At 33.7% G+C, this 26,046-nt stretch overlaps 2 protein-coding genes across 2 annotated transcripts; both read left to right on the top strand.

Annotated features, from left to right (window-relative positions):
* The first annotated feature begins 1,534 nt into the window (after positions 1-1,534).
* LOC143071845 (monomeric sarcosine oxidase-like) lies at positions 1,535-11,945 on the top strand. The gene is made up of 6 exons (XM_076246451.1): positions 1,535-1,687; positions 2,697-2,841; positions 3,390-3,879; positions 5,150-5,268; positions 10,716-10,862; positions 11,609-11,945. The coding sequence occupies exons 1-6, from the start codon at positions 1,535-1,537 to the stop codon at positions 11,851-11,853; spliced, it is 1,299 nt and encodes a 432-aa protein (XP_076102566.1). The 3' UTR covers positions 11,854-11,945.
* A 4,437-nt stretch (positions 11,946-16,382) lies between these two features.
* On the top strand, positions 16,383-25,531 carry LOC143071843 (monomeric sarcosine oxidase-like). The gene is made up of 6 exons (XM_076246450.1): positions 16,383-16,542; positions 17,382-17,526; positions 18,349-18,841; positions 19,858-19,976; positions 22,996-23,142; positions 24,735-25,531. Exons 1-6 carry the CDS (start codon positions 16,435-16,437, stop codon positions 24,977-24,979), a joined length of 1,257 nt encoding a protein of 418 aa, XP_076102565.1. The 5' UTR covers positions 16,383-16,434; the 3' UTR covers positions 24,980-25,531.
* The last annotated feature ends 515 nt before the right edge of the window (positions 25,532-26,046 follow it).

The raw sequence follows: 26,046 nt of genomic DNA, 5'->3' as shown, positions 1-26,046 counted from the left end.
GGGTTGGAATAATACATATAGTGCACACACATAACATAACAAACTAAAGACTAAGCCACGCGAACCCCATCAAAACCTTGGGGTGATCTCAAGTGCTCCGGATGGGTAAGCAGATCCTCTCCACATGTGACACCCGTCGTGTTGCTCATTTTAATACACACCCGGTCATAAGCCACGGTCTAATTAGGAATGTCGCATTCGGGAAAAGGGGACAGGATTATGTAGTTACGAATTCAGAAACAGATCCGCTATCATCTGTGAAACGGATATTTCGTAACGGCCAAAACAACTCTTATAATTTACGAAGGGATGATTTCAACTTCACCACTTGGGAATCTTGGTTTAATAGTTTCCATGTGAATATTAACCATATATCAAGGGAAAAAATATAGGAAATGCAAAACCTGGAGTATCGTATTAACTGGGAGATATAAACTCCGTATGCAGGCGCTGCTTGAATGTTTGTACATACAAACGAAAAGTTCACAATTGGGAGGTTGAAATTATCTTTTTTGTCTTAAAGTTTTGTTTTCAACCGACCCTCATTGTCAATTTCTGGATGTAAGTCAAAATATGAGGCAGACTTAACTGTATCCGTTGTATCATTTATCTCTATTTCGATTAGATAGATGCGCTCAACATGGTCACCAAATATTGAATTACCCGTATTTAGTGAGAGAACATCATCTATGTAGCGGAAAGTCAAGTTAAAGAATACTGCTTACAAGTAAAGAATACTGGTAACTTCTTTTTCTTTTTCTCCAAGGTGTTCATGTTTGAACAAAGGTAAGAGTCGACAAGAAGAGGGACACAGTTGGTTCCCATGGGAATGCCGATTGTTTATCGAAAAACACGTCTTCCAAACGAAACAAATTGTTGGCAAGAAAAAAATCAAGCATCTTGATAATGTAAGTTTCAGAGTTTTGTTTTGTTAGAATCAGAGTGAGTTTTTACAAAGTAGGATGTATTCCTCCCTAAGATAAGATACTTGTTTCTACGTTGGCCATTTTTTTATGAAACAAAGCAGGACCAACTCTTTCAATTTGTATTTTAGTTTAGAATGGGGAATATTTGAGTAAAGAATAGAAAAGTCAAATGTTTAAATATACTATTGCAAGACGATAGAGTCTTATATTGTATGTACTCTAAAAGATCTTTTGAAATTTGTAGTATCTATATCTGATTCACGCCAACACTAGAATAGGTGGGGTTACAATAAGTTTGAAGCCCGCCTTTGATTGCTGATAAGATTGATGGTAATAATTTTGAAAAAGGTTTTGTATCTAGCATTTGGAGGACCAAAAAATATACCGTTGTTTGTAAAGACACTTAGTAGTTTAGCTATCCAATACAGCCATTGAATATCCTGTTCTTCGTCTTTGTTTGAAATTCCAATGAAACATAGAACAGACATATGATTACTAATCAGATATCATATTAAATTAAAAATAATCTGATATATAATACACATAATGTTGTAAAGTTTCTTTTGATGACTAGTATATTTTATATTATTTAAACTAATACGTCATAGATGCATTATCATTATTTACCTAAATACACAGTGATGAACGGAGAACGGATATATGATCTGTGTATTGTAGGAGCAGGTTTGATTGGAACTGCAGCTGCAAGTCATGCATCGAAATGGGGAAGCGTTTGTTTGGTTGGACCGGAAGAACCAAAGGTTCGAATATGAATATAAGTTACTTTTATACTCAAAACACACTTATTAGATGCTTCACTTTCTCTTTAAAATGACAACATTTTAAAGGGTGGATACTCATGATCTGTAATATTTCTCAAATTTCACACGAATGCGATATCTAATGTAGAGTTAATTGATAATATTTTCTGTATTACAAAAATGATATGAAAAAGTAATAACTGGCAATACGAACAGTTCCTTTGATTTACCATGACCTCTTCCAATGTCCAGTTTAAAGTGCAATTAAATTTGGAACTATGTGTTATAATAGTCTCAGGTAGAATCACTATACAGGCATTTATGTTTAAAAAAATAATTGACCTGTTTTCAGATAAAAAAATATCATATCCACTGTTTCTTATATCATGTGGTATTTGTCGTTGATGGAATATGTTCGTTGTTATTTTGCGGTTTACATGTTGTGTCGTCTATTATACTATTTGTTTGTGCGTTTCTGTGATGAATTTTCTTGTGTGTGATTGTGCTGTATTTCTATCATGTAGTGTTGTCATTTTAGCGATATTTTTAACATTGTCATAAACTGGGTGGTTTGGCTAGCCATTACATCAGGTTCAACAACCCACCATTTTTCTTAAAATGTTCTGTAACAAAAAGTAAAATCACTATAATACTGAACTCCGAGGAAAATTCAAAACGGAAAGTCCCTAATCCTGACTTGGAACAGGCATTTTCAAATGTAGTATGGTAGTTGTTATGAAATAGTTTGTTTCTATATATATATTGGCGTTTGTTTTTGTTGAACGTCAGTGTTCCTGTTGTTCCTTTGTTTTACTCTTATAATTGATGTGTTTCCCTCGGTTTTAGTTTGTAACCCGTAATTGTTTTCCCTCGATCGATTTGTGACTTTTGAACACCGGTATACTACTGTTGCCTTTATTTCTCTCTCCAACAAATCACATAGTTTTCGCTCTTCAACAAACATAACAAAATATATACAGTGTTCAGTAATCAATAACTTGTTTTATAGAGTAGAAATGTGAATGATAACAGAGATATATTTGGCTGCCATTATGACGAGGGAAGAATAACACGATGCACAGACCCAGATCCAGTGTGGGCAATGTTAGCACAGAAATCAATAGCTATGTACAGACAACTAGAAAGAGACACAGGTAACTTGATTAATACTAGAACATTTCAAATCAGTTAAAGTTAAAAATTTCTTTTGTAATTTCTTAATAAAGATGTGATTACATGACTTATTTTCAGAAGACCTAAAATTGTGAATGAATTTTAAGGGAGAAGACACCATTAAGATAAACAAAAACGTACTTAGCTTGAATATTGTGATATGATATCAACGTTTGAATCTGAATTCATGGAGCACATCATGTTAGCGAAGTTCGACATGAGAGATCAGGGTTACCATAAAATAAACATTTTGGAAGCATAAAAAACAATACAGAAACAGCACAGAAAAAGGTTGACTTTTTCAGAGGAATCGGCAACCTTCGGTTTATTTGTTACATTATCTTATTATTATGATAAATCTTGTGCACTCAATTCATGCGTCCTAAAATTGACACGCTTATTTTGAAGATAATTAAGAAATTAGTTATCAAAAGTCTAACAATAAAGTGAAGTACGAGAAGAAAATCAGAATGGTAATAAAATCATTTCTATAAATGGAGAATGACGTAGTTATGCTTATTATTTACAGGAATTCCCTTCTATGATGAAATTGGATGTTTAATGATAGGAGAGAAGGAGTCCAAATTTCTTAACCAAGTAACAGATGTAGTGAAGACACAGAAAATGGATGCCACGTACTTAACAAATGCAGCATTGAAAGAAAAATTTTCCTTTCTTCATGTTTCTCTATCAGACGATGCAGTTTATGAATTCAAAGACGCTGGGAATATTAGTCCTCGAAGTTTGATCCGTGCCCAGATCACTAAAGCAACAGCCCAAGGTTGTACTCTTTTACCAGAGGTAGCAAATCGCGTAAGGCGCATTGAGAGAAACGGTGAATACATTATGTGTATTTCAACGGACGCTTCACAGATTTTGGCGAAGAAAGTTTTATTAGCAACCGGTGCATTCACCGCGTTTAGAGAACTTCTTCCAGATGAATTACAACTAGATGTTAACCTCTGTCCTTTGACTGTTGCAAAGGTTGAACTGTCAGAATCTGATTTGGGAAGAATAAGGTAAAATAACGAATATTAAATTGCTCCATAAAAATTCAGTTTGACAACTCTACCTCTAGAATTGATATTTTTGCAGTTTTCTTATGATATCCAACTTCTTTAAGTTGGCGTTATACAGTGGTTGGGTTGTATGTTCATTCGTTAGTTCTGTGACGGATTCGAAGGAAACGAATACATATAAGAATGGATTAAGTAAATCGTGTCAGGTCCATATGAAGTTCCGCCCCTTATAATCAGAGAACTAACAAACATCAAAGGTAATCGCTGAGAGTTTGAATACCGCTTGTTACTAACAAATAATGAATATAGTATTGCCCGATTTAACGGTATGATCTAATCCTCAACGATGATATATAAGCAGCCTTCTGTATGTAGTCAGTTGAGGTCATACCGTCCGTGCGAGGCTTACCCCTGAGTCAAAGTCGTTAAAACTCAAAGTAAGGAGTCGAAACCTTTGAAATCTTACGAGAGCGTAGCGAGCCACATTATAACGAACCCGTTGATTATAGTTATACATATTGTAGACCTATTGAGATAGAAAAGTTTAAAGAGACTTAAAACAACAAATCATATTTGCTCGAGAATATGACAACAGCGTAATAACCGAGAAATAAATCTGATAAATTCGGGTACGGCCCAAGCTATAGACATGTTACATAACTCAAACCTTTGAAACTTTAAGAGAGCTTAAAGAAACAGAATGAATATATTAGTATACCATGACAACAGTAGTATACCGCTGTTCAAGAGTAAATAGATTCAGCGAAATCAAATCCGTGTCAAAAACCAAAACCGAGAGAAACACATCAACTATGAGAGGGAAACAATAGAATATCAGAAACACTGAACTGCTATATATGTATACAAAAAGCAAATGCCAACATACTTGTAAACGGACTATTTTTATAAAACTGCCATTTTTCAAGAAAAAAAATGCGGATTCAACCCGGTTTTGCAGGACGCCAAACCGCTCACCTGTATGACAGTCGCATAAAATTTCATAATATTGACAACATTGTGTGAACAAAACAAACAGACATTATAATTAAAAACCCCATCTTCTGCGTGCGGGACTGATTGTCAGTGATTGTCGTTAGTTCATGTCTGTCATTTTAGTTTTTCGTAAATGGTTTTGCTATACATTAATCCGTTAGCTTTCTGAATTGAATTGTTTCATATTTTTTAGTCTTGGGAAGCCGAAATGAAAAATAGATATTGCTGTGTCCTAAAATTGTACTATTGGAATATACCAAAACACTTCATTTTTCAGGAAAATGCCAAGCGTCTTATATTCTGGTAAAGGAGCGAAAGATTGGACCAAATCATTCCCTCGTTCTGAAGGTGACCATATTAGTTGGTACATGCTACCCCCAGTGAAATATCCAGATGGTAATGTATTTAAATGTGTTTACGTCTAGCTTGGAAATGACTGAAAAAGAAATAAATAACTGCTTCAAAGATAAGTCCAACTACTAAATCGCTAACGAAAATACAATTTTTGTTTTTCATTTCTATGCCGAAGTAATATTTACTTGGTATATCACTTAAAAAAAATGACAGCTGTATAATATTCATTTTAAAGTGGACTGAATTTCGATAAAAACCCATTAAACGTGAAAGAACGGAAATTATTGACCATATAAAATCCAGATTAGGCTGACACAAAATTAAATATTCTAAATAGTTTGATAAGGCTGTTGATAATTATAGATTATTACATAACATTTTCCACATTGGCCCTGGTATCAGCCCTAGACTCCCATATCAAGCCAGAGGGCTTTAGCCCGAGGGCTTGATATGGGTCGTGGGTTGATACCACGGTCCATATTAAAAATGACATGTAATAATCTATTTATCACATATTTTCACGCATGAGAAAAAAAGATAGCATCTACCAAATTATGTTTGATATTTTCAACAAAAATTCAAAAAAACATTTAACGAAAAAAATAAAAAAATGCATCACTGACAGTGAGTTAACAAAGTTCGCATCTCAGTGAGTTAACAAAGTAACATCATAGTGAGTAAACAAAGTTTTGTGAAAAGTTTAACAAATAATTAACAATAAATATATTAATTCTCAGAATTGTAAATATTAAACGACTTAAAGTGTTACATTTCGAATTAATACAGAGGAAGAATACATCATATCGCTACTTAGATGAGGAAATATGTTCCACTTGAACTTTCGATGTCATACAACACTCACTTTTCCATTGTGGCGTCATATATTTTCTAAATTCTTTATGACGTCAAAATTTTACGGGAACTTTTGTGATTTCCGCTGTTGATTTTTATAATTTTTTTCTACTACAGCAGATTCGTAACTTTCTTAATTTCTTTTCAATTGTGTTCTCGAGTTCATTTGTATGAATGTACATGCATCGTCATTTGATCTGTGAGAAGTCTCTCCTGATCGTTTAGCTGCTTCGAATGACAACTTGTTTACATGATTGACAGGTTACCGGAAGTTGAATTCGGGGGCTCGATATGGATTTCGAGGGCTGATAACCAAGTGACTTCCGGCTATTTTTGGCCATACAAAAACGTACATATCAGTACAAAATATGTGATAATATACTGGAAACAATTTGACTTTTATTATATTATATAAGTTTTCCCATTGTGAGTCAGAATCTCAACTGGGAAACGACCCGACGACACTATGTCTTCGTATAATGGGCAGTCAAGTGGCGGAAACACTCAGCATATCATCTGGAACGCAGACGATTCCAAAAGAGGATGAAGCGATGTGTTTTTGTATATGTTTTTTGTCTTGAGATTGTAACACAGTGATGACTATTGTAACCATATTTTGACTATTTTACCGATGATTTCTGTTTTGTACACGCATCGTTGTAAAAATAACTGAATTTGATGCGACTGTCATGAAAGTGAGATGTTTAGCGCTATAAAACCAGGTTTAATCCACCATTTTCTACATTTGAAAATGCCTGTACCAAGTCAGTTATATGACAGTTGTTTTTCATTCGTTTGATGTATTTTATCCTTTGTTTGCCATTTGATTAGGGACTTTCCGTTTTGAATTTTACTCGGAGTTCAGTATTTTTGTGATTTTTATTTTTATTCATATCGTAGCAAATGAACTCATCATAGGTACCAGGACTAAATTTTGTATATACGCCAGACGCGCGTTTCGTCTACAAAAGACTCATCAGTGACGCTCGAATCCAAAAAAGTTAAAAAAAAAAAAAAAAAGTCAAATAAAGTACGAAGTTGAAGAGCATTGAGGACCAAAATTCCTAAAAGTTTTGCCAAATCCAGCTAAGGTAATCCATGCCTGAGGTAGAAAAGCCTTAATATTTCAAAAATTCTAAATTTTGTAAACATATAATTTATAAATATAACCATATCAATGATAATTCATGTCAGCACAAAAAGTGCTGACTACTGTGCTCGGGGAAATAAATCTCCACCAGCAGTGGCATCGACCCAGTGGTAGTAAATAAGGCACTACGAAAAGGAGTTGAATTGACGGCGGAGAGAGGAAAAACAGTTAATCACTTGGGGATGAAAAGATAAACTAACCAGTGGTAAATTTTGTAATGGTTCAAAGAAAATGGAATGTGTTTTAGGGAGTTACATGGCATTTGCCGTCTGCAATGTGCTTACATGTTATGTAGGCCTCAATTCATCACTTTGCATCTGTTGCTGAATGTTTGTTTAACAGTCATGCCACAAATTTGAACCTACAAATAAAGGCAACAATAGTATACTGGTGTTCAAAAGTAAAATCACAAAAATACTGAACTCAGAGGAAAATCAATTCGGAAAGTCCATAATCACATGGCAAAATCAAATAACAAAACGCATCAAAAACGCATAGACAAGAACTGTCATATTCCTGACTTGGTACAGGCATTTTCAAATGTAGAAAATGGTGGATTGAACCTGGTTTTATAGCTAGCTAAACCTCTCACTTGTATGACAGTCGCAACAATTCCATTATATTGTCACCGATGCGTGAACAAAACAAACAGACACAATAGGTAAAAATGTCAAAAATAGGGGTACAGCAGTCAACATTGTGTTATCATCTTAATCACTATAAAAACAACAAATGTAACGAAGAAGCACAAAAAGGCATTCATCAAATAACATCCTCATTTTGCTTATATTATACGATTTTATTTGTCTATGTAAAATGCACCCATCAAGGATGGAGGGTTTTGAGTAATGGTGTAAAATTGCGCGTTTGAAATTCGCACAGGTAGACATGAAATAATTTTGTCGTTCAAAGTATGACGGGATACATAAATACAGTCACGCAAAATAGATACTTAACAGTTAAAGTAATAACAATAAATAAAATAATAGTGTGGTTCAAAGTATGACGGGATACATAAGTACAGAGTCACGTCAAATGTATATCACAAAAAGTGGGTTAACAGTAAAAGTAATATTAATAAATAAAATAATTTTGTCATTCAAAGTATGACAAGATACATAGGTACAGAGTCACATCATAAAATAATTTTGTTGTTCAAAGTATGATGGGATACATAAGCACAGAGTTACGTCAAAAGGATATCTAAAACAAACAGACTTAACAGTAAAAGTAATATTAATAAAGACAAATTAAACAATAATATAACACGTTATTAAGATGATAAACAACGTCAGTACGCAAAATCTATACTTCAAGACCATCGTGTATTATTTGTGAAGTTGATACGGAATATTTATCAACAAGTTCTTGGTACCTTCCGATGAACTTTTTTAGAAAATGGACGAGACGTTCTTTGACATACCCCTGGTTCATCAACTTTCTGCTCAGACGCTGGTGACGTTTTACAAAGTCTGAGTAAGTTGGGAAATTTATATTCCATATGCAGGTGAAGTTGGTATATTGCTACTAAGGTGGGGGAAATTGATAATTTCCAAATCAAAATCGTCTCGTTTGTCATAGATTCTGGTACTGAGATGACTGCATGTGTATGTCAAATTCGAGGTATAAGTCTAAAAATGAGACAGAGGAAGCCATGTCTGTTGTCTCTTTAATTTCTAGTTCTGGTGGATATATTAATGGAACCCAATCAGAAAAATTCGGATTGTTAATGGAAAGAACATCATCAATATATCTGAAAGTGAAATTAAATAACCTGGCTTCTTTGATCTTCTTGTTTTTGACAAGTGTCTGAAGGAACTCCGATTCATATGAAAATAAGAAAAGGTCAGCAAGGAGAGGCGCGCAGTTCGTTCCCATAGGAATGCCGACAATTTGTTGAAAAAGTCTACCTCCAAACTCAACAAATATGTTGTCGATAAGAAACTCCAGCATACTGACCACTTGTTCTTCTGTGTAGCATGTTTTACCTTTTTGTTTGTCACTATTAACGAAATATGCCTTATGAAATCCCAAAGTAATAAATTGATAGCGTATGCTACCATTTTTATGTTGAAAGGCATTGTGGATTATTTCTTTTAGGCGATTTGTCAATTTCACATGAGGAATTGTGGTATACAGGGTTGAAAAATCAAAAGTTTTGATAGAACTAACTTCAGAAAAAGACCGAGATTTAAAATTGTCTAGAAGTTCTTTAGAATTTTTAAGAGTCCACATATGGTTAATACCACTACGCGAGTAAACAGTTTCATAGTATTTCTGAAGACCCCCTTTCACTGCGGATAGAATTTTAGTCAATCTAATGGACAATTCTTTATGAAGATGAGCCAGCAATATACCGTTGTTTGTACGGAATTTTATGAAGCTTTGGTATCCAATACAAACAAGATAAGTCCTCCGATTTGGTGTTCAATGTAATGTTTATTGAAGCCATGAAGGACTTATGATTTGCTAAAATCTCATCCTTGTCAAATGATATGTCTTTGTATGTGGAATTACCTGAGTGCTCCTTTATACCGAATTCTTTTACAAGACATTCGTAGTAATACGATTTACATACAAAGACAATATTATTTGAAGCTTTGTCCACAGGAACAACAACATACTTATCATGAAGAGATGATAGACATTTCATGGCCTCTTTGTCTCTGAAAACGGACTTTGGTCGATCGTTCACACAGTTTTTCAACTTGTGAATGCGACGTTTTATCAGAGACCTGATAGTTTTAACCCATTCTGACAAAGTGCCCAGTTCAACTTCTTCTCGCTTAGCCCATACTCTGGCGTAGTCCTCAATGGAATCCATAATTATTTTGAAGTTATGGTTCCAATTGATGTGTTGGGGTTCTCTAAACTTAGGACACAAATCGATGAAAAAAAAATACGGATTACAAACTAAAACCAAGGAAAACACATAAACTATCTGAGAAAAACAAAGGAACAACAGGAAGATTGAAATGCAACAAAAACAAACGTCAATATACATAGAAACGAGCTATTTGATAACAACTACCATATTCATTACTTGGTACCGAACATTTTAAGAAACGAGTGTGGGTTGGACCTGTTTTTATGGCTAAAGTTTCCTTTTATGACAATGTTAAAAATATATCGATGAAATGACAAAACTACGTTAAAGAAATACAGCACAGACACACACAAGACTGTTCATCACATAGAAACGCACAAATAATATAATAGTAGACACAACATGCAAACTGCAGAACGAACACAGATATATTTCATCGACGACAAATACCACATCATATATAAACGATAATCATGTTCAGTCCAAAGAAAGACACCAAGAGGTCAATTCTTTTTTTCGGTTAACTAGATATATATTGTGACCTCAAAAGCAGTTTAGATCTAACAAAAACGGTGTTAAAAGTTACTTGCAGAAACATTCCAAATGGCCAATTGGGTTACTTTTTACAACTTGATCTTAATGCATTTTGCGTTTTTTTAGGTAAATATTATATCAAGTTGGGACACTTTCACGATACCAGTTTTAAACATTTTACCACCACCAAGGAAGTAAAAGAATGGTTTTGTCACGGAGGAGATAACAGATTAGTTGATGCTACAGCAGAGCTGATCAGGAATATTGTAAAGGGTCTGTTATTCTCATCCATTCTTAAGATTTAATTCTTGATGAAACAAGGCAGCGAAAGAGAAATTAAAACTGTTTGTAATAAACTCATCATAGATACCACGATAAAAATTTTGTATTTGTACCAGACGCGCGTTTCGTCTACCAAAGACTTATCAGCGACGCTCGAATAAAAAAAAAGTTAAAAAGTCAAAATAAAGTACGAAGTTGAAGAGCATTGAGGACCAAAGATTTCTAAAAGTTTTGTCTAATACAGCTAAGGTAATCTCTTCCCAAGGTAGACAAGCATTAGTATTCAAAATATCAAAGTTTTGTAATTTAGGGTAACGTTATATAACTATTTTCCCCATCTGTAATTCGCACACTACTGGAGTTGATCCCTGGGTCATTGTAGGGTTAGAGTTGCTCAAAATTTGTGTTATCTAACTTGTGTTTGCATTTTTTGCTAAACTTTTGGAATAATTCTATATTTCTGATTGTTGTTTTAGTTCTGTTTAGTCGTATACGGATCATATAACAGAAACGTAGTTCAGATAACTGGTTTGTTTTCACAATTCGAGGGCATATCTATTTTAACCTCTGAAATTTGCATCAATAAGGCAGATCGCAATAAACAGCGAATTGAGGTGGTTTTTTTTTTAACCATGTGAGAAATCTTTTGGTTTTTCTTAGAGGCGTTAAGTGGACCAGATAGCACGATGATTGGTGTCTTATTACTAATAGGAATTATATTTGTGTTTTCCTTCTAGGCGTTAAGCTAGACAGATACCACGGTGATTGGTGTGTTATAACTGAGACTCAAACAGGAAGACCGTACATTGATACAATCCATTCTCAGCTTGGTGTATCTATTGGAGGAAATGGCTACGCAGCAAAATCGAGCGACGAAATTGGAAGAATCGCAGCAACTATGATGATGAAAAACATATGGGATTCTACTATTCCCAAAAATGTTTTTCAAGTGAAGTTCAGAAAAGAATCATGTAAATTATAGTATGAAATGTCTCTATATGGTTTTAACAATGCATAGTTATCTGCTTAAATATTAATATTATAAATGGAAAATTAAAAACCAAAAAATCACTATTTTTGTGTTTATACCTAGTACTAGAGACAGGGCCAAATATCTGAGTATTGAAATGTCTTAATCAAAACGACTCTTTTCTTCAGTTGAGGATAAAATAGCATTCACGACAATATGCAGCATATATGTCCACAAACAAATGCCTTCAACGGTAAATAAGATATAATAACCGCTCTTCCAGGAATTATAACTGAACAAATATAACCCATTACCAAACAAATAGAACACATCTAAATGAAAACTTTCTGCGTTCGTCGAATTACACCAGATTTAAGTAAAAGTACTGCCTAGGAATATCCTAGCAGGAACTGTGAAGCCTACCAGAACACCCGGTAATTTAGTATGCCTTTTGTTTACTTAATCTAAAACTTGCTTTTTGTGATGTTTTTTGTACTGCTGTTTGTAACGCGTTTGTTCATTCGTCTTTTTTGGTTGACAATGATAGTCTTTTCTTTGATAAACACCATTTGTCTAAAATCCACACGTATCCTCGTCAAACAGTTATCGATCAATTAATTAAGCATGTATCCTCATTTCTTCATGAAAACTTCCTGTAACTGCAAATCCTATTACAATGTTTACTTCGCTTCTTACATGTAGCTTCGTAAAATATGAACGCGGAAATGTTTCAACCAATAACATATATCATGTCAAGGTATTTCCAAGAAAGCTCAGTTCAAAGTGACAAAAATGCACATTTCGTGTTTATATTTATATCTATAATAGCGTACACTCTATACATTAGGTATCTATTTCACAGACTGTTAAGGAAAGTATCTCTAGTATTATAAATACTTAATATATCATTTAGTCGATATCTAAATGAAGTTCAACGAGTTCTTAATGTGAAGTAATTGTGGGAGACATACTATACTGCTTTCAATGTGTGTGGCTTTATGATTAACATCCAATGAATAAGGCTTATTTGCATGACAATTACTGAAAGTGAGTGATACTTTCAAATTACTATTGTTGTCTTCATGGTCTTAAGATACAATTGGTTATCGTTCTTATTTTTGGTTGCACCTGACAACATTTTTATTTTTCTTTTCATCTTAGTAGTCAAATAATTAAAATGAGTGTTCATGTGTACCAAATTAAACTTGAAGTTGATTGTTCTCCAATAATGGTCGTCTTTAGTTGACAATAATTAACATGCTGAACTTGAACTACTCTCTTTGTTAATATGGTACTCTGTATAAAGCACGATGCCCCTTGTAAATATGCATTACAGAGTATAGTATTGCCTAATGATAAGATGTAATGTCACCAAGGAGTATATAAGCAAAAAGTAAAATAGCAAAAATACTGAACTGAAAGGAAAATTCAAAAACGGAAAGTCCCTTACCAAATGTCAAAATCAATAGCTCAAGCACATCAAACGAACGAAAAACAACTGTCATATTCCTAAATCTGTTACAGGCATTTCCCGATGTAGAAAATTGTGGATTAAACCATGGTTTATATAAAGCTAGCAAGACCTCTCCCTTGTATGACAGTCGCATAGAATTCCATTATATTGACAACAATGTGTGAGCAAAACAAAACGTCGTATTATGGATAAATTCCAAAATAAATGGGGTACAGCAGGCAACATTGTGTTGTAACTTATAACTAACAAACAACTATGTCAACAAAAAACAAAATTGCGTATAGACACGCTACCTGTAGACTCGGCACATACGCAAAAATTAAAAAACAAGAATACAAAAAATTACACAATAGCAAATTCATTAATGCCGAGCCACGCAAAAAAAATATAACCAAAACATTATTCAACAGTAAAAGTTCAGAACAGTTATACTGAATCTTTATCAACACGGTCTTGCTATGTTCTTTTGAATTTTTTTTAGAAAAAGGATGGGACTCTTTTTGACAAAACTCTGTCTCGTCAACTTTCTGCTCAGACATTGTTGACGTTTTATAATGTCTTGAGTAGTAGCTGCAGGCTCTAGAATACCGAATGAGTTTGGAAATGTATATCCCATATGTAGGTGAAGTTAATAGCATGTGGAAAAATTATAATTTTAAAATTAAAATCGCTTTGTTTGTTATAGATTCTAGTACTGAGATGATCGCTTGTGTCAAATTCGAGGTATAAGTCTAAAAATGAGACAGCAGAAGCAGTGTCTGTTGTATCCTTAATTTCTAACTCTGGGGGATATGTTAATGGAAACCAATCAGAAAAATTAAGATTTTTTAATGGAAAGAACATCATCAATACATGTGAATCAAATTATCTGGCTTCTTTGATTTTCTTATTTTTGATAATTGTCTGATTGATCTCATAAATCTTATGTAAATAATAAATACAATCAATCTAATTAAAAACCGATCTCTCATCGCTCCCGTTTTCTGATATGTCGCGTGGGAGATGTAACGAAACCGGCTTTGAGGTCACATGTGAGTGAACTAAAAGTTATGAATATATAGTGATATGCAAATGAGTTGACGACCTATTAATAAGCCAATCAAAAAAGTTTATGAACTATTTTGACTGACGATTTCGTAAATAAAATGAGTTACATCCCTTGACCTTACGTTAAACTTTCAAGATCGTGGAAGTCTCAATTTCATTGGTCGAAAAAGACACACCTTCGAGGTCACTCACATGTGACCTCAAAGCGGGTTTCTTTAGATCTCCGACGCGACATATCAGGAACAGGAGCGATGAGAGATCGGTTTTTAATTAGATTGAAATACAATTTGCCGTATGGTATCAAAGAACAGTACATTTATATAATTAGCATATGCTACCATTTTTATATTGAAAAACATTGTGGATTATTTCCTTAAGACGATTTTTCAATTGGTGAAATAAAGGGTTGATTATCAAGGGCTTTTATGGAACTAATTTCAGAGAAATATTTAGTTTTAAAGTTATACAGTTGAACAGTCTTTTAGAATCCATCATGGTTATTCCACTACATGAGTCAACGGTTTCGCCGTATTTCTGAAGACCTTCTTTGACTGCGGACATAGTGTTTGTCAATCTTATGAACGAGTCCTTAGAACATGCTGATGAGCCAGTATTGAACCGTTGCTTATACACGGAATGTAATGAGGCTTATATATTTAATACAAACAAGGTACGTCCTGTTCAATACAATTTTCTTTGAACAACAAAGGACGTATGATTCCTTGTCAAACGATATATCTTTGTATATAGGATTATCTGAGTGTAATTTATTCCCAACAATTTTACAAGACACTCTTTGCAATACGATTTACATACAAACACAATATTATAGTATTTGAAGCTTTGTCCGCAGAAACAAATCGAACAATTGACTTTCAAATATTCGGCTTTGAGGCGTTCATGATGAAGGGAGATTCAGAAAAGCACCTCGTACGCATGAAATTTATTACGTGGTTTTTTTTACAGGTTTCACTTACTAAATTTACTACTTTTACTATGTTTCTATAACTTGATCCGAAGATTGAAAGCGTTTGAAATATTTATATACTAGATACGATGTTTTTATGTCAGCCGGATATTATTTCTAAGAAAAGCGTGTATTCAATATAACTCTTAGTGCATTTAAAAGGTCATTTCATAGCAGCAGTGTCTGTTGTCACCGTGTTTGTGTGAGCAACTTCTAAGGCTTAATTTATTTGATACCAGTACTTTTAGTTGGTCAGTTGCTGTTAGAACAGTAAAAACTTCTATTGTATGATAAATGATATTTACTTGTATTTGTTCCATCTTTCGTCTTTTCTTTTTTGCACAACAACATTGACTCAATTAGTATTATAAGTACATTCGTCTGAAACTACAGTAGATATACCAATTTTAGGTCGATATATTATCGTATCGACCTCATACTTTGTCCTCAGATGATATACTTTTTAAAGTCGATATATTCTCCTATTGACCTCATGCAAAGGTTAAAGTTGTATAATATTGCATGTTTATGTTAACATTTTATTTTTATGTAATGTTTTTCGGAGCTGATTTAATATTAATCAGGATTTACTTATGTCCAATTCATTATACTAATTTTTGTTTAGGTAAATAATTTAAAATGTATAAGACTAGAAAGAAATAGACAATACATACTTGAAGTACATATCATCAATGGTTTGTTTAAATTTCAGGTACGAGTCGAGTCTTTTCCCCCACATATATGTATCTATACTAATACCATATTCAGGATATATGTCTAGTACGTGTTAATAATTTGTACAAGTTAATAAATATATATATATATATATATAAGCGAATTATAAATAGACTGCCTACGATACTATGTTGTTATTTACAGAGAAAAAGACAATTTGGTTGAAATACAGAGCCTGCCGCTTCGTTTACATGCTCAGTAAAGTAATTAAAATACCACTATCAATTTAAAGGACTCTGTCCTTTCAATACGTTAAAACAATAAATGATGATATGATATATTGCTGGTACATAAATGTAATTATGTATACAACATCACGTGATTATGATAAACACAGTATAAGTTTAATATCTAGGCTGTCGTTGTTGTGATGGTATTTGACCTTTGTATTGTTGGTGCTGGATGTATTGGGTCAGCAGCTGCAAGATATGGGACCAATATAGGGACAGTATGCCTCATCGGAGTTAAAGAACCAGAGGTAACATAGTTTTGTCTCACACCGAATTATTAACTGAATCATAGCTAAAAGTGTGCCTCATTCCACAGGAACTCGGTTAGCAGATTAAAATTTTGTTAATCAATGTTTTTTATATTTTTTTTTTAGTTTTTCCTGTCTATTTGTATTACTTTATTAACGTATTTGACGATGCTATCGATAAAAAAATATAAAAACACATTGATTAACAAAATTTTAATCTGCTAACAGAGTACTAGTCCCTGTGCCTCATTCATCAAGGGCTTGATTGCTTGTATCACAGGCAATTTATGTCATCTATAGATACGGCCAGTCGCCGGTCGAGCGAAGTCGATTGCGCTTATAGCCTACAACCAATATATGAGGGTCAAACTTATCATTCAATAATACTCCAAGATTGACATGCCCATGACAGCCAAAATTTAACAAAGATACCAGTCTTATAATATTGAAGCTAGACGTGCATTTCGTCTTAGTTTATGCGACTAAGAGCCGCTCGAATCAAAACAGTCCAGATCAAATACAAATTTGAAGAGCATTAATCGCTGAAACTTTCAAAAAAATGTGTCCAATAAGGCTATTGCAATGAATATAAACCTGGGGGTAGAAAAAAACCTCAGTGTCTTGAATGTTTCAACTTTTAATAAACAGTAAATTTCACAAGCTAAATATATTAATGATAGTCTTGCCTACACAACAGACAAACGTAATTTCACTATTACAACAAGCAGATTATGTTAATGTTAGTGTCATAGTACCAGTTTTGACATACAAAAATTCCTTTTTCACAACAACTTCTAAATATCCATCAAATGATTGTTTTTTTTTTTTTACTTTTCAAGGACCCAAGTGAATCAGTTGAAAGAGATATATTTGGTGCCCATTATGATGAGGGGCGAATTACAAGGTCTTCTGACACGGATTTTGTTTGGTCTAGTCTTGCCAAAGAATCTATTGCCAGGTATCGGGAAATAGAACATTCATCAGGTATAGTAATTAGTGCATTCAGTTTCATATGATTAAAAATGCTTTAATCAAATAAGTTTGAATTAGTTTCCCTTTGTTGAATGAATAAAGATAAACCTACGTCCATCCTTCTTTTTGTTTTGTTCCGACATGTTGACAATACAATGTAGTATTATGTGACTGCCATACAAGTGAGAGGTTTAGCTAGATATACAACCAGGTTTAATCCACCTTTTTCTACACAAGGAACTGCCTGGCTTTATAAAGTACAGCATATGATTGATAGTTGTTTCCATTCGGTTAATGCATTTTGACTTTGTTATTAACTTATTAGATAAGGAACTCCGTTTTGAATGTTCTTTGGAGTTCGGTATTTTTTTAATTTATTTTTTATCTCTTTGTTGTACATGAAAGTTATAATTTCTGATGCTTAGTTTTCGGAACTTTTCAGGTATTTCTGATAGTATTTAAAAGTTGTTTTTCCTTTGTTCGTCCCATCACAACTTTTTTTCATATCTATTAAATGTCCTGTTCATCAACTCTACATAACCTTTGTGTGCTGTCTTTGAGTTAATTCTCACAATCAATTCATTTAATTTTCTTCTGACTTTTTAAAAATAATTTTAAAATTTACTACACATATGGTATAACACACACATTCCAGGTAAAAACCCTTGAACATTAGTTTGATGTGCTTTAGCTTTTGATTTTGCCATTTGATTAGGGACTGTCCGTTTTGAATTTTCCTTGAAGTTTGGTATTTTTGTTACTTTACTTTAAACCCTGTTATAAATATGGTACATTTGTGTCTTCGTTGTATATTAACTTAATTATACTTTGTAGGCATAAATTTTTATGATGAAGCTGGATATATTATATGTGGTTCTGCTGGTAAAGAGTATATGAGGACCAACAAGGTATGTGCCAAGAACCATGGAATAAATGCGAAATTATGGTCAAGCAAAGAACTGAAAGAACATTTCCCATACTTGAATTTCTCCGAATCTGATGAAACTATTTACGAAAATAATAATTCTGGATATATAAGTCCACGACGTCTTATAGAAGCACAAATTACAATTGCCAAGAGACAAGGTTGTCGCGTGATTGAAGAGGTAGCAAACGAAGTAGAGAGATGTGTTATTGATGGCGAATATATAATGTGTGTTACGACAGAGAGTGGTCAAAAGATTTATGCAAAGAAAGTATTACTTGCAACGGGTGCTTTTACTTCATTCAGGAAACTCCTGCCGAAATACGTCAACATTGATGTATGTTTGCGTCCTATCACTGTAGCTAGAGTCGAAATCAGTCCAGACGATTACCAAAACATTAGGTATAGTTGTATATTAAAACTGCATTTATAGAATAAGTAGTAATGTACATTCAAAGATTATTTAATAAAATTGAATACTGGTAAAATAAAACGATTGACAAAATTGATGTTAAAAGTAAAATCACAAAAAATACTGAACTTAGAGGAAATTTAATCGGAAAGTCCATAATCACATGGCAAAATCAAATAACAAAACACATCACATCAAAAACGAATGGACGAGAACTGTCATATTATTGTATGGTGTTAGTCCGTTATATGAGGAACATAAAATAACTGACAATATAAAGGTAAATTATAAAAATCACAGTTAACTTGCCAGAACGGGATCTGTTTTTTCTTAGATTTTATCTTCAAAATTCATACTGTTTATTTAATATCCACCGACTCATAAGGAGTCCAATCCCATCAAAATGTGGACTGGATGTCAGTTCCGGGTCGATTAAATGATTTGTTTATATTGTAGAGCCCCAACATTATTTGTTTTGTGCTCAAATAAGAAAAAAAAGATTTGTTAGAAACAATGCTGGATATGGTCCAAGGCCAGATGGATAAAAGCATATCCTCCTGTCTTGGAGCCAGAAATGGGCATCACATATGATGTGCACAACATTACAAAAAAAATCTTATATCAACTCTCTATACTTCTCTGATACATGAATTATGTATTATAACTGAGCGGTGCATGGAGCAGAACACTAATTGAATTCGGTAGGTTATGTTAACGAGAAACGTCTGATATGAGAAAGGACACATTTATTACCAAACAGGCAGATATTTTGCATCATAGGTCCTCGCATAATTCACGTTATAAATCAGGACATATTCGATAGTAAAACAAATGTTCAACTAAGTTAATCGGTTCACTTTAAATGTCGCCTTTAAATCGTGGAAATGAGGGATGAGGGCCATCTCAGGCAGCTTTTGTTATTTTTTTGTAAACAAACTTTTGAAATTTTCCTTTTGGATATTGTGAATGTTGAAACATTTCTATATAAAAATTGAATCATTTTTAGCAATATGCCATCAATTTCTTATTGTGGAACTGGAGCTGCAGATTGGAAGACAAAATTTATTCGACGACCAGATAACACAGTGCGATTTTATATGCTGCCACCTGTTAAATATCCTGATGGTATTTCATTAGAATATAGTGATTTATTTTTTTTGTGTATCTAAAGACATACATAGATTTTTTTGTAATTTGCCCCAGCAAAAATAAATGTACTGTTTGCTTTATCTTAAAACTTCCCATCAAGGAAAAACTTCTTCTTTTGTCCTGGTCAAAATTATATCATCTTTGGGTGGCAGGTGTTCAATCATACGACGGTGTGTTGCATATAATCATGACCGTCATACGACTTTAAAAGTTATGTTTCTGATATTTTGAGGTATGAAGTCTATGTATGTATGTATGTTAAATGCCCAGATAAAGGTTTATGGAACGCCGTAGCTGCCTTATGTGTACTTGTTTTTAGATACGCTTATACTTTTCAATATATGCACATAGTTTTTCTATATATGCACATACTTTTTCTCTATATGCGCATAGTTTACTTTATATGCACATAGTTTACTTTATATGCACATAGTTTTTCTATATATGCACATAGTTTTTCTACATATGCACATAGTTTTACTATATATGCACATACTTTTTCTCTATACGCACATACTTGTTCTCTATATGCACATAGTTTACTTTATATGCACATAGTTTTTCTCTATATGCACATCTGTTACTTATTCGTTTTTAATGCGCGGAGTATACGGTTGCACTTTGAATTAAATCGTTTTTCAATTGTGTTCATGTCTCTGGTGGTAACAATGTGTTCTTACAGATGAAATGACCCTATAAGCGCGATTGCAACCGTTCCAGTGCTCGGTTAATACTCTGTTACTTATTCACTTATACTACGTTTGTTGTACGTTGCACCTTTTAAAAAAAATATTCAATTGTGCCCATGTCTCTTGGTGTAACAATGTGTTCTTAGAGATGAAATGACCCTATTAGCGCGCATGTACCCGTTCCAGCGCTCGGTTGACACCCTGTTATCTATTCGTTACCTATTCACTGATAATACGTTTGTGGTACGTTGCACCTTTTAGAAAAGGATTTTCAATTGTGTTCATGTCTCTGGTGGTAACAATGTGATCTTAGAGATTGAATGACCCTATTAGCGCGTATGTACCCGTTCCAGCGCTCGGTTAATACCCTGTTACCTATTCGTTACTTATTCGCTTATAACACGTTTGTAATACTTTTTATGTGTAGTGTAGTATGTTCAGACTTATTTTTGTTTGTACGTTTTGGATGATTTTGTTTAAATATTCCATGTGTAATGGCAGTGTAAACATTCAGAGTTTGAATTTATTAGAATAGTAAATTTAACATTTAAGAGAAAGTTGTACTTGTCACAAAGCTGCCACCAAAAAATAGGGACATTGCTTTAATCTACAATTTTCTATGACAATGATAAATGTTCATTAAGAAGAGCAAATTTTTATCTTTTATTCATCATATTTGATTTTCAACCATATTTGTCAGGGTTCTCCAAGGAAAATATGTGCAAAAGCAGAAACATGTAAATACTTTAATTTTATATAACAGGTAACAGGTTATTTACCGAGCGCTGGAACGGGTACATGCGTGCTAATAGGGTAATTTCATCTCTAAGAACACATTGTTACCACAAGAGACATGGACAAAATTGAAAATCCTTTTCTAAAAGGTGCAACGTACAACAAACGTATTAAAAGTGAATAGGTAACACGGTATTAACAGAGCGCTGGAACTGGTGCATGCGCGCTAATAGGGTCATTTCATCTCTTAGAAAACATTATTACCACCAGAGATATAAACTTAATTGAAAATCCTTTTCTAAAAGGTTCTACGTACAACAAACGTATTATAAGTGAATAGGTAACAGGGTATTAACCGAGCGCTGGAACGGGTACATGCGCGCTAATAGGGTAATTTCATTTTTTAAAACACATTGTTACCATCAAAGACACGGACACAATTGAAAATCCTTTTCTAAAAGGTGCAACGTACAACAAACGCATTATCAGTGAAGAGGTAACGAATAGGTAACAGGTTAATTACCGAGAGCTGGAACGGGTACATGCGCGCTAATAGGGTCATTTCATCTCTAAGAACACATTGTTACACCAAGAGACATGGGCACAATTGAATTTTTTTTTAAAAGGTGCAACGTACAACAAACGTAGTATAAGTGAATAAGTAACAGGGTATTTACCGAGCACTGGAACGGTTGCAATCGCGCTTATAGGGTCATTTCATCTGTAAGAACACATTGTTACCACCAGAGACATGAACACAATTGAAAAACGATTTAATTTAAAGTGCAACCGTATACTACGCGCATTAAAAACGAATAAGTAACAGATGTGCATATAGAGAAAAACTATGTGCATATAAAGTAAACTATGTGCATATAGAGAACAAGTATGTGCGTATAGAGAAAAACTATGTGCATATAAAGTAAACTATGTGCATATAAAGTAAACTATGTGCATATAGAGAAAAAGTATGTGCATATATAGAAAAACTATGTGCATATATTGAAAAGTATAAGCGTATCTAAAAACAAGTACACATAAGGCAGCTACGGCTTTCCATAAAGGTTGTACTAAGTCAGGAACCTGATGGTCAGTAGTTGATGTTTGTTGGTGAGCTTCATAAGTGTTTCTCGTTTTTCCTTTCTTGGAGATTAGACCGTTGGTTTTCCTGTTTGATGGATAAAGTACAAATTTGGGTAGTGTCACTTTTACCGTTCTTCATTAATTTTTTTATCACCACTGCTTTTCAACTTTGTACTTGTTTGGCTTTATAATCCTGGTACCTTTGATAACTATTAATTTCCTATAAAGCGTTGTATGCTAGCGGGGGCATCATCTGTGTCCCATGGCCACATTCCCCATTTCTGTGTTTCGTTGTACTTTTTTTCAAATCATGTTCTCTAAGACAATCAGATGATGGTAAATTCAGTAACAGCTTCGAATCAAGGAACCTTTACCATTTCCGGGGCATGCACTAACAATACATCAGAGACACAAATACACATACACCATGTAAGTGATCTTAACTTTTATAAGTTAGTTTAAATTCAAGACGTATATTATCTTCTCAGGAAAGTATTACATCAAGTTAGGTCACGACAGTGCAGATTATCCTAAGATATTGAGGACAGCAACAGAAGTAAAACATTGGTACTGCAGTAGAGGTGATAAAAAAATGATCGAAGACATAGTTACCATTATCAAAGATATTGTTAAAGGTAAAAAGGAGGGTTGGGGAAAACGCAGTGACAGGTTCAAAGATTCAAACAGAGCGTACGCCAATTTGTGATTGGTAGAAATTCTGGTTATATGCATAAACTCTTCAATGCAAAAATCGAAGCAGAAATCGAAAAAAATCCGCTCCTGTTTCGTCTATTAACCATGGGTCCTCTTGAAATCACAATGAGACAGCACCACGACCTACACAGAATAATCATAGATACGTATCTATATAGCACAACGGTCCAGATATTGAACCGTATGGCATGGTCAACATCGCGTTAGTTTTATGGTTTTCATGTGATCCTTCTTAAATTGTTGATGCTGATTGGTCCTACTAAATCTTAACCTTTTACTGTGTAAACACAAGATATTGACTGACATCTTTTAACTTGACCTGTAGTTTTTACTTCATGTGTTATAAACTATTAGGAACTCAAATATTGCCGGTCACGAAATTTATCCATTATCGATTCGTATGTTGCTTTGAACATAATTGCTTGATAAACTCGAAAGAACCATATTCAGCCTTCATATAAAAAAAAAATAACCGGTTGTTGCAATTTTAAATTTCATTTAGGTATTTTTTGAAATACTTGGAAGCGAATGATGATCATTGGTAGTAATTTAAATCTTAGAAAATAAAATTGAAAGAAAAAAATCTGCAAATTATACTTATACTTATAAACGAGACATTTCGTCCCTCTTTTTTTAACATTTAAAATTCATAACGGGAATATTGGTTTTATCGAACTCCAATGAGTTGTATTATTTGTGAGTAATTAAAGAAGTTTAACCATTGTACATCTATAATACTAAAATTACGAGGTTCAATTTGTCAGCCGTCATCACGTAAAAACGACGAATCACAGAATTCAACTTTATATATAACTAATATAGTACAAAGGTGTAAATTAAAAATTACACCACTCCAGGCCCTTTTGTTTTCCACGTAATTAATATTACCAATAATTAAGAAGTTCCGGGTCGAGTCCGCTACCGATACCAATAGTATCTGTACGTTCCGCATCTGACAGGCGCACCACCAAACGTTGTATTCAGGATTAATATGCTATATACACGGGTCATAACCACAGGGTTGACACTACTAAATTGTCAAATTGTTACCTATTGTAGTATTTTAATCAGTAAGACTTTCTAAGATAACCATACGAATACTAAAAATCTGGACTAAAAATAAGGCGTATAGGTACAGTTTTCAATTTGTTAGTGGGCATGACGTAAAACAGCGAAGCAAAGAATTCAACTTTATTTATAACTTATATAGGACAATGCTGTTGATTAAAAAATACTCCATTCCAGGACCTTTTATTTTCCAAATAATTTATATTATTGTTTCAGTTTGACGGGTTCAAACAGAAAGACTTGAAAGCAGAGAAAAACTGTGTATCTTATAATCGGCATGACTTTATCAGATGACAATACTAATACTAAAATAAGGCTTGCGCATAGTTATATACTTTAATTCAGTCACGGACCCGTGATATCACGGGTGTGTTCTAGTATATTATATGAAGCGTATTTCAAGTAACCCTCCTGTAAACTACAAGTTGTTCTGTTTTACTTTCAGGACCAAAGCTGTCATCTTATGTCGGTGATTGTTGTGTTATAGTGAAAACTCCAACAGGTAGACCCTACATTGATCACATTCACTCACAGTTAGGCGTAGCTGTTGGCGGGAACGGATATGCAGCAAAGTCCTGCGATGAAATAGGTCGACTTGCTGCATTGTTGATAATGAAAAATAAATGGGATACATCCCTTCCGAAAGACGAGTTTACTGTCAAATACAAGACAGAAGGAAGTAAATTATAATAGAAGTAATAAAAGATTTCACTCAAATTAAACAAATATATATACATATATATATTATAAGTTTTGTTCCAGCTTTGCGAAAAGAATAATTTTATTACCCCCTCCGGTCCAAAAAGTAGGAAAACAACTCTCTTCCTTATAGATAAATGAAAGTGTATTTTATTGACTTACAGAATTAGACAGAACTATTAAGTAAAATAACAAAAACACCGAAATCCTAGAAATTTCAAAACGAGAAGTAAAAATTGACTAAAAGAAGATTAGCCAGAAAGATAGACAATTCAAAGCGATGTTTTTCTTTCTCAGAAAGTAACTCTTTTTTCTTTTTCTTTTTGAAAGTGAAATTCACCAAAAGTACCAAGTAAATTCAGTATGCTCAATTCTTTTTTACCAAATATTTTGGAGGAAACAAAATTATATTTCTATAATTCTTTGCTAACCTGTTATGTGTACTTTAAAACGCTTGGATTTTTTTGTCTCGCCTCGGCGAAGTTGAATAAGCCTGACTTGTATGTGCTGTATCGGAAGGTAACAATAAACTCATCATAGATACCAGGACTAAATTTTGTATATACGCCAGACACGCGTTGCGTCTACACAAGACTCATCAGTGACGCTCGAATCCGAAACAAGTTAAAAATGCCAAATAAAGTACGAAGTTGAAGATCATTGAGGACCAAAATTCCTAAAAGTTTTGCCAAATGCAGCTAAGGTAATATATGCCTGGGTTAATTTATAAATATAACCATATCAATGATAATTCATGTCAGCACAAAAAAGCTGACTATTGGGTTGGTTATACCCTCGGGGAAATAAATCTCCACCAGCAGTGGCGTCAACACTGTATTAGTGTTTGTCAAGTTAAGTTTAAGGGCAACAACTTGTGGTAGGTCAATAAAAAGTGTTATGCAGTTGTATTACCATTTTGATATATATCATTTCCATGAAGATGAATTTGTCCCCATGTCTCGGTAATCAGTGGCGGATCATAAGTGGGGGCCCACTCCGGTCATTCTTCAGTGATTCCCTATATATAATCAACCGATTTTTGTCCAGAAAAGGGCGGG

Source organism: Mytilus galloprovincialis, chromosome 4, assembly GCF_965363235.1.
Source record: "Mytilus galloprovincialis chromosome 4, xbMytGall1.hap1.1, whole genome shotgun sequence".
In the NCBI taxonomy this organism is placed as follows: domain Eukaryota; kingdom Metazoa; phylum Mollusca; class Bivalvia; order Mytilida; family Mytilidae; genus Mytilus; species Mytilus galloprovincialis.
The sequence above is the reverse complement of the archived record's forward strand: the minus strand, read 5'-3'. Positions and strand labels throughout refer to the sequence as shown.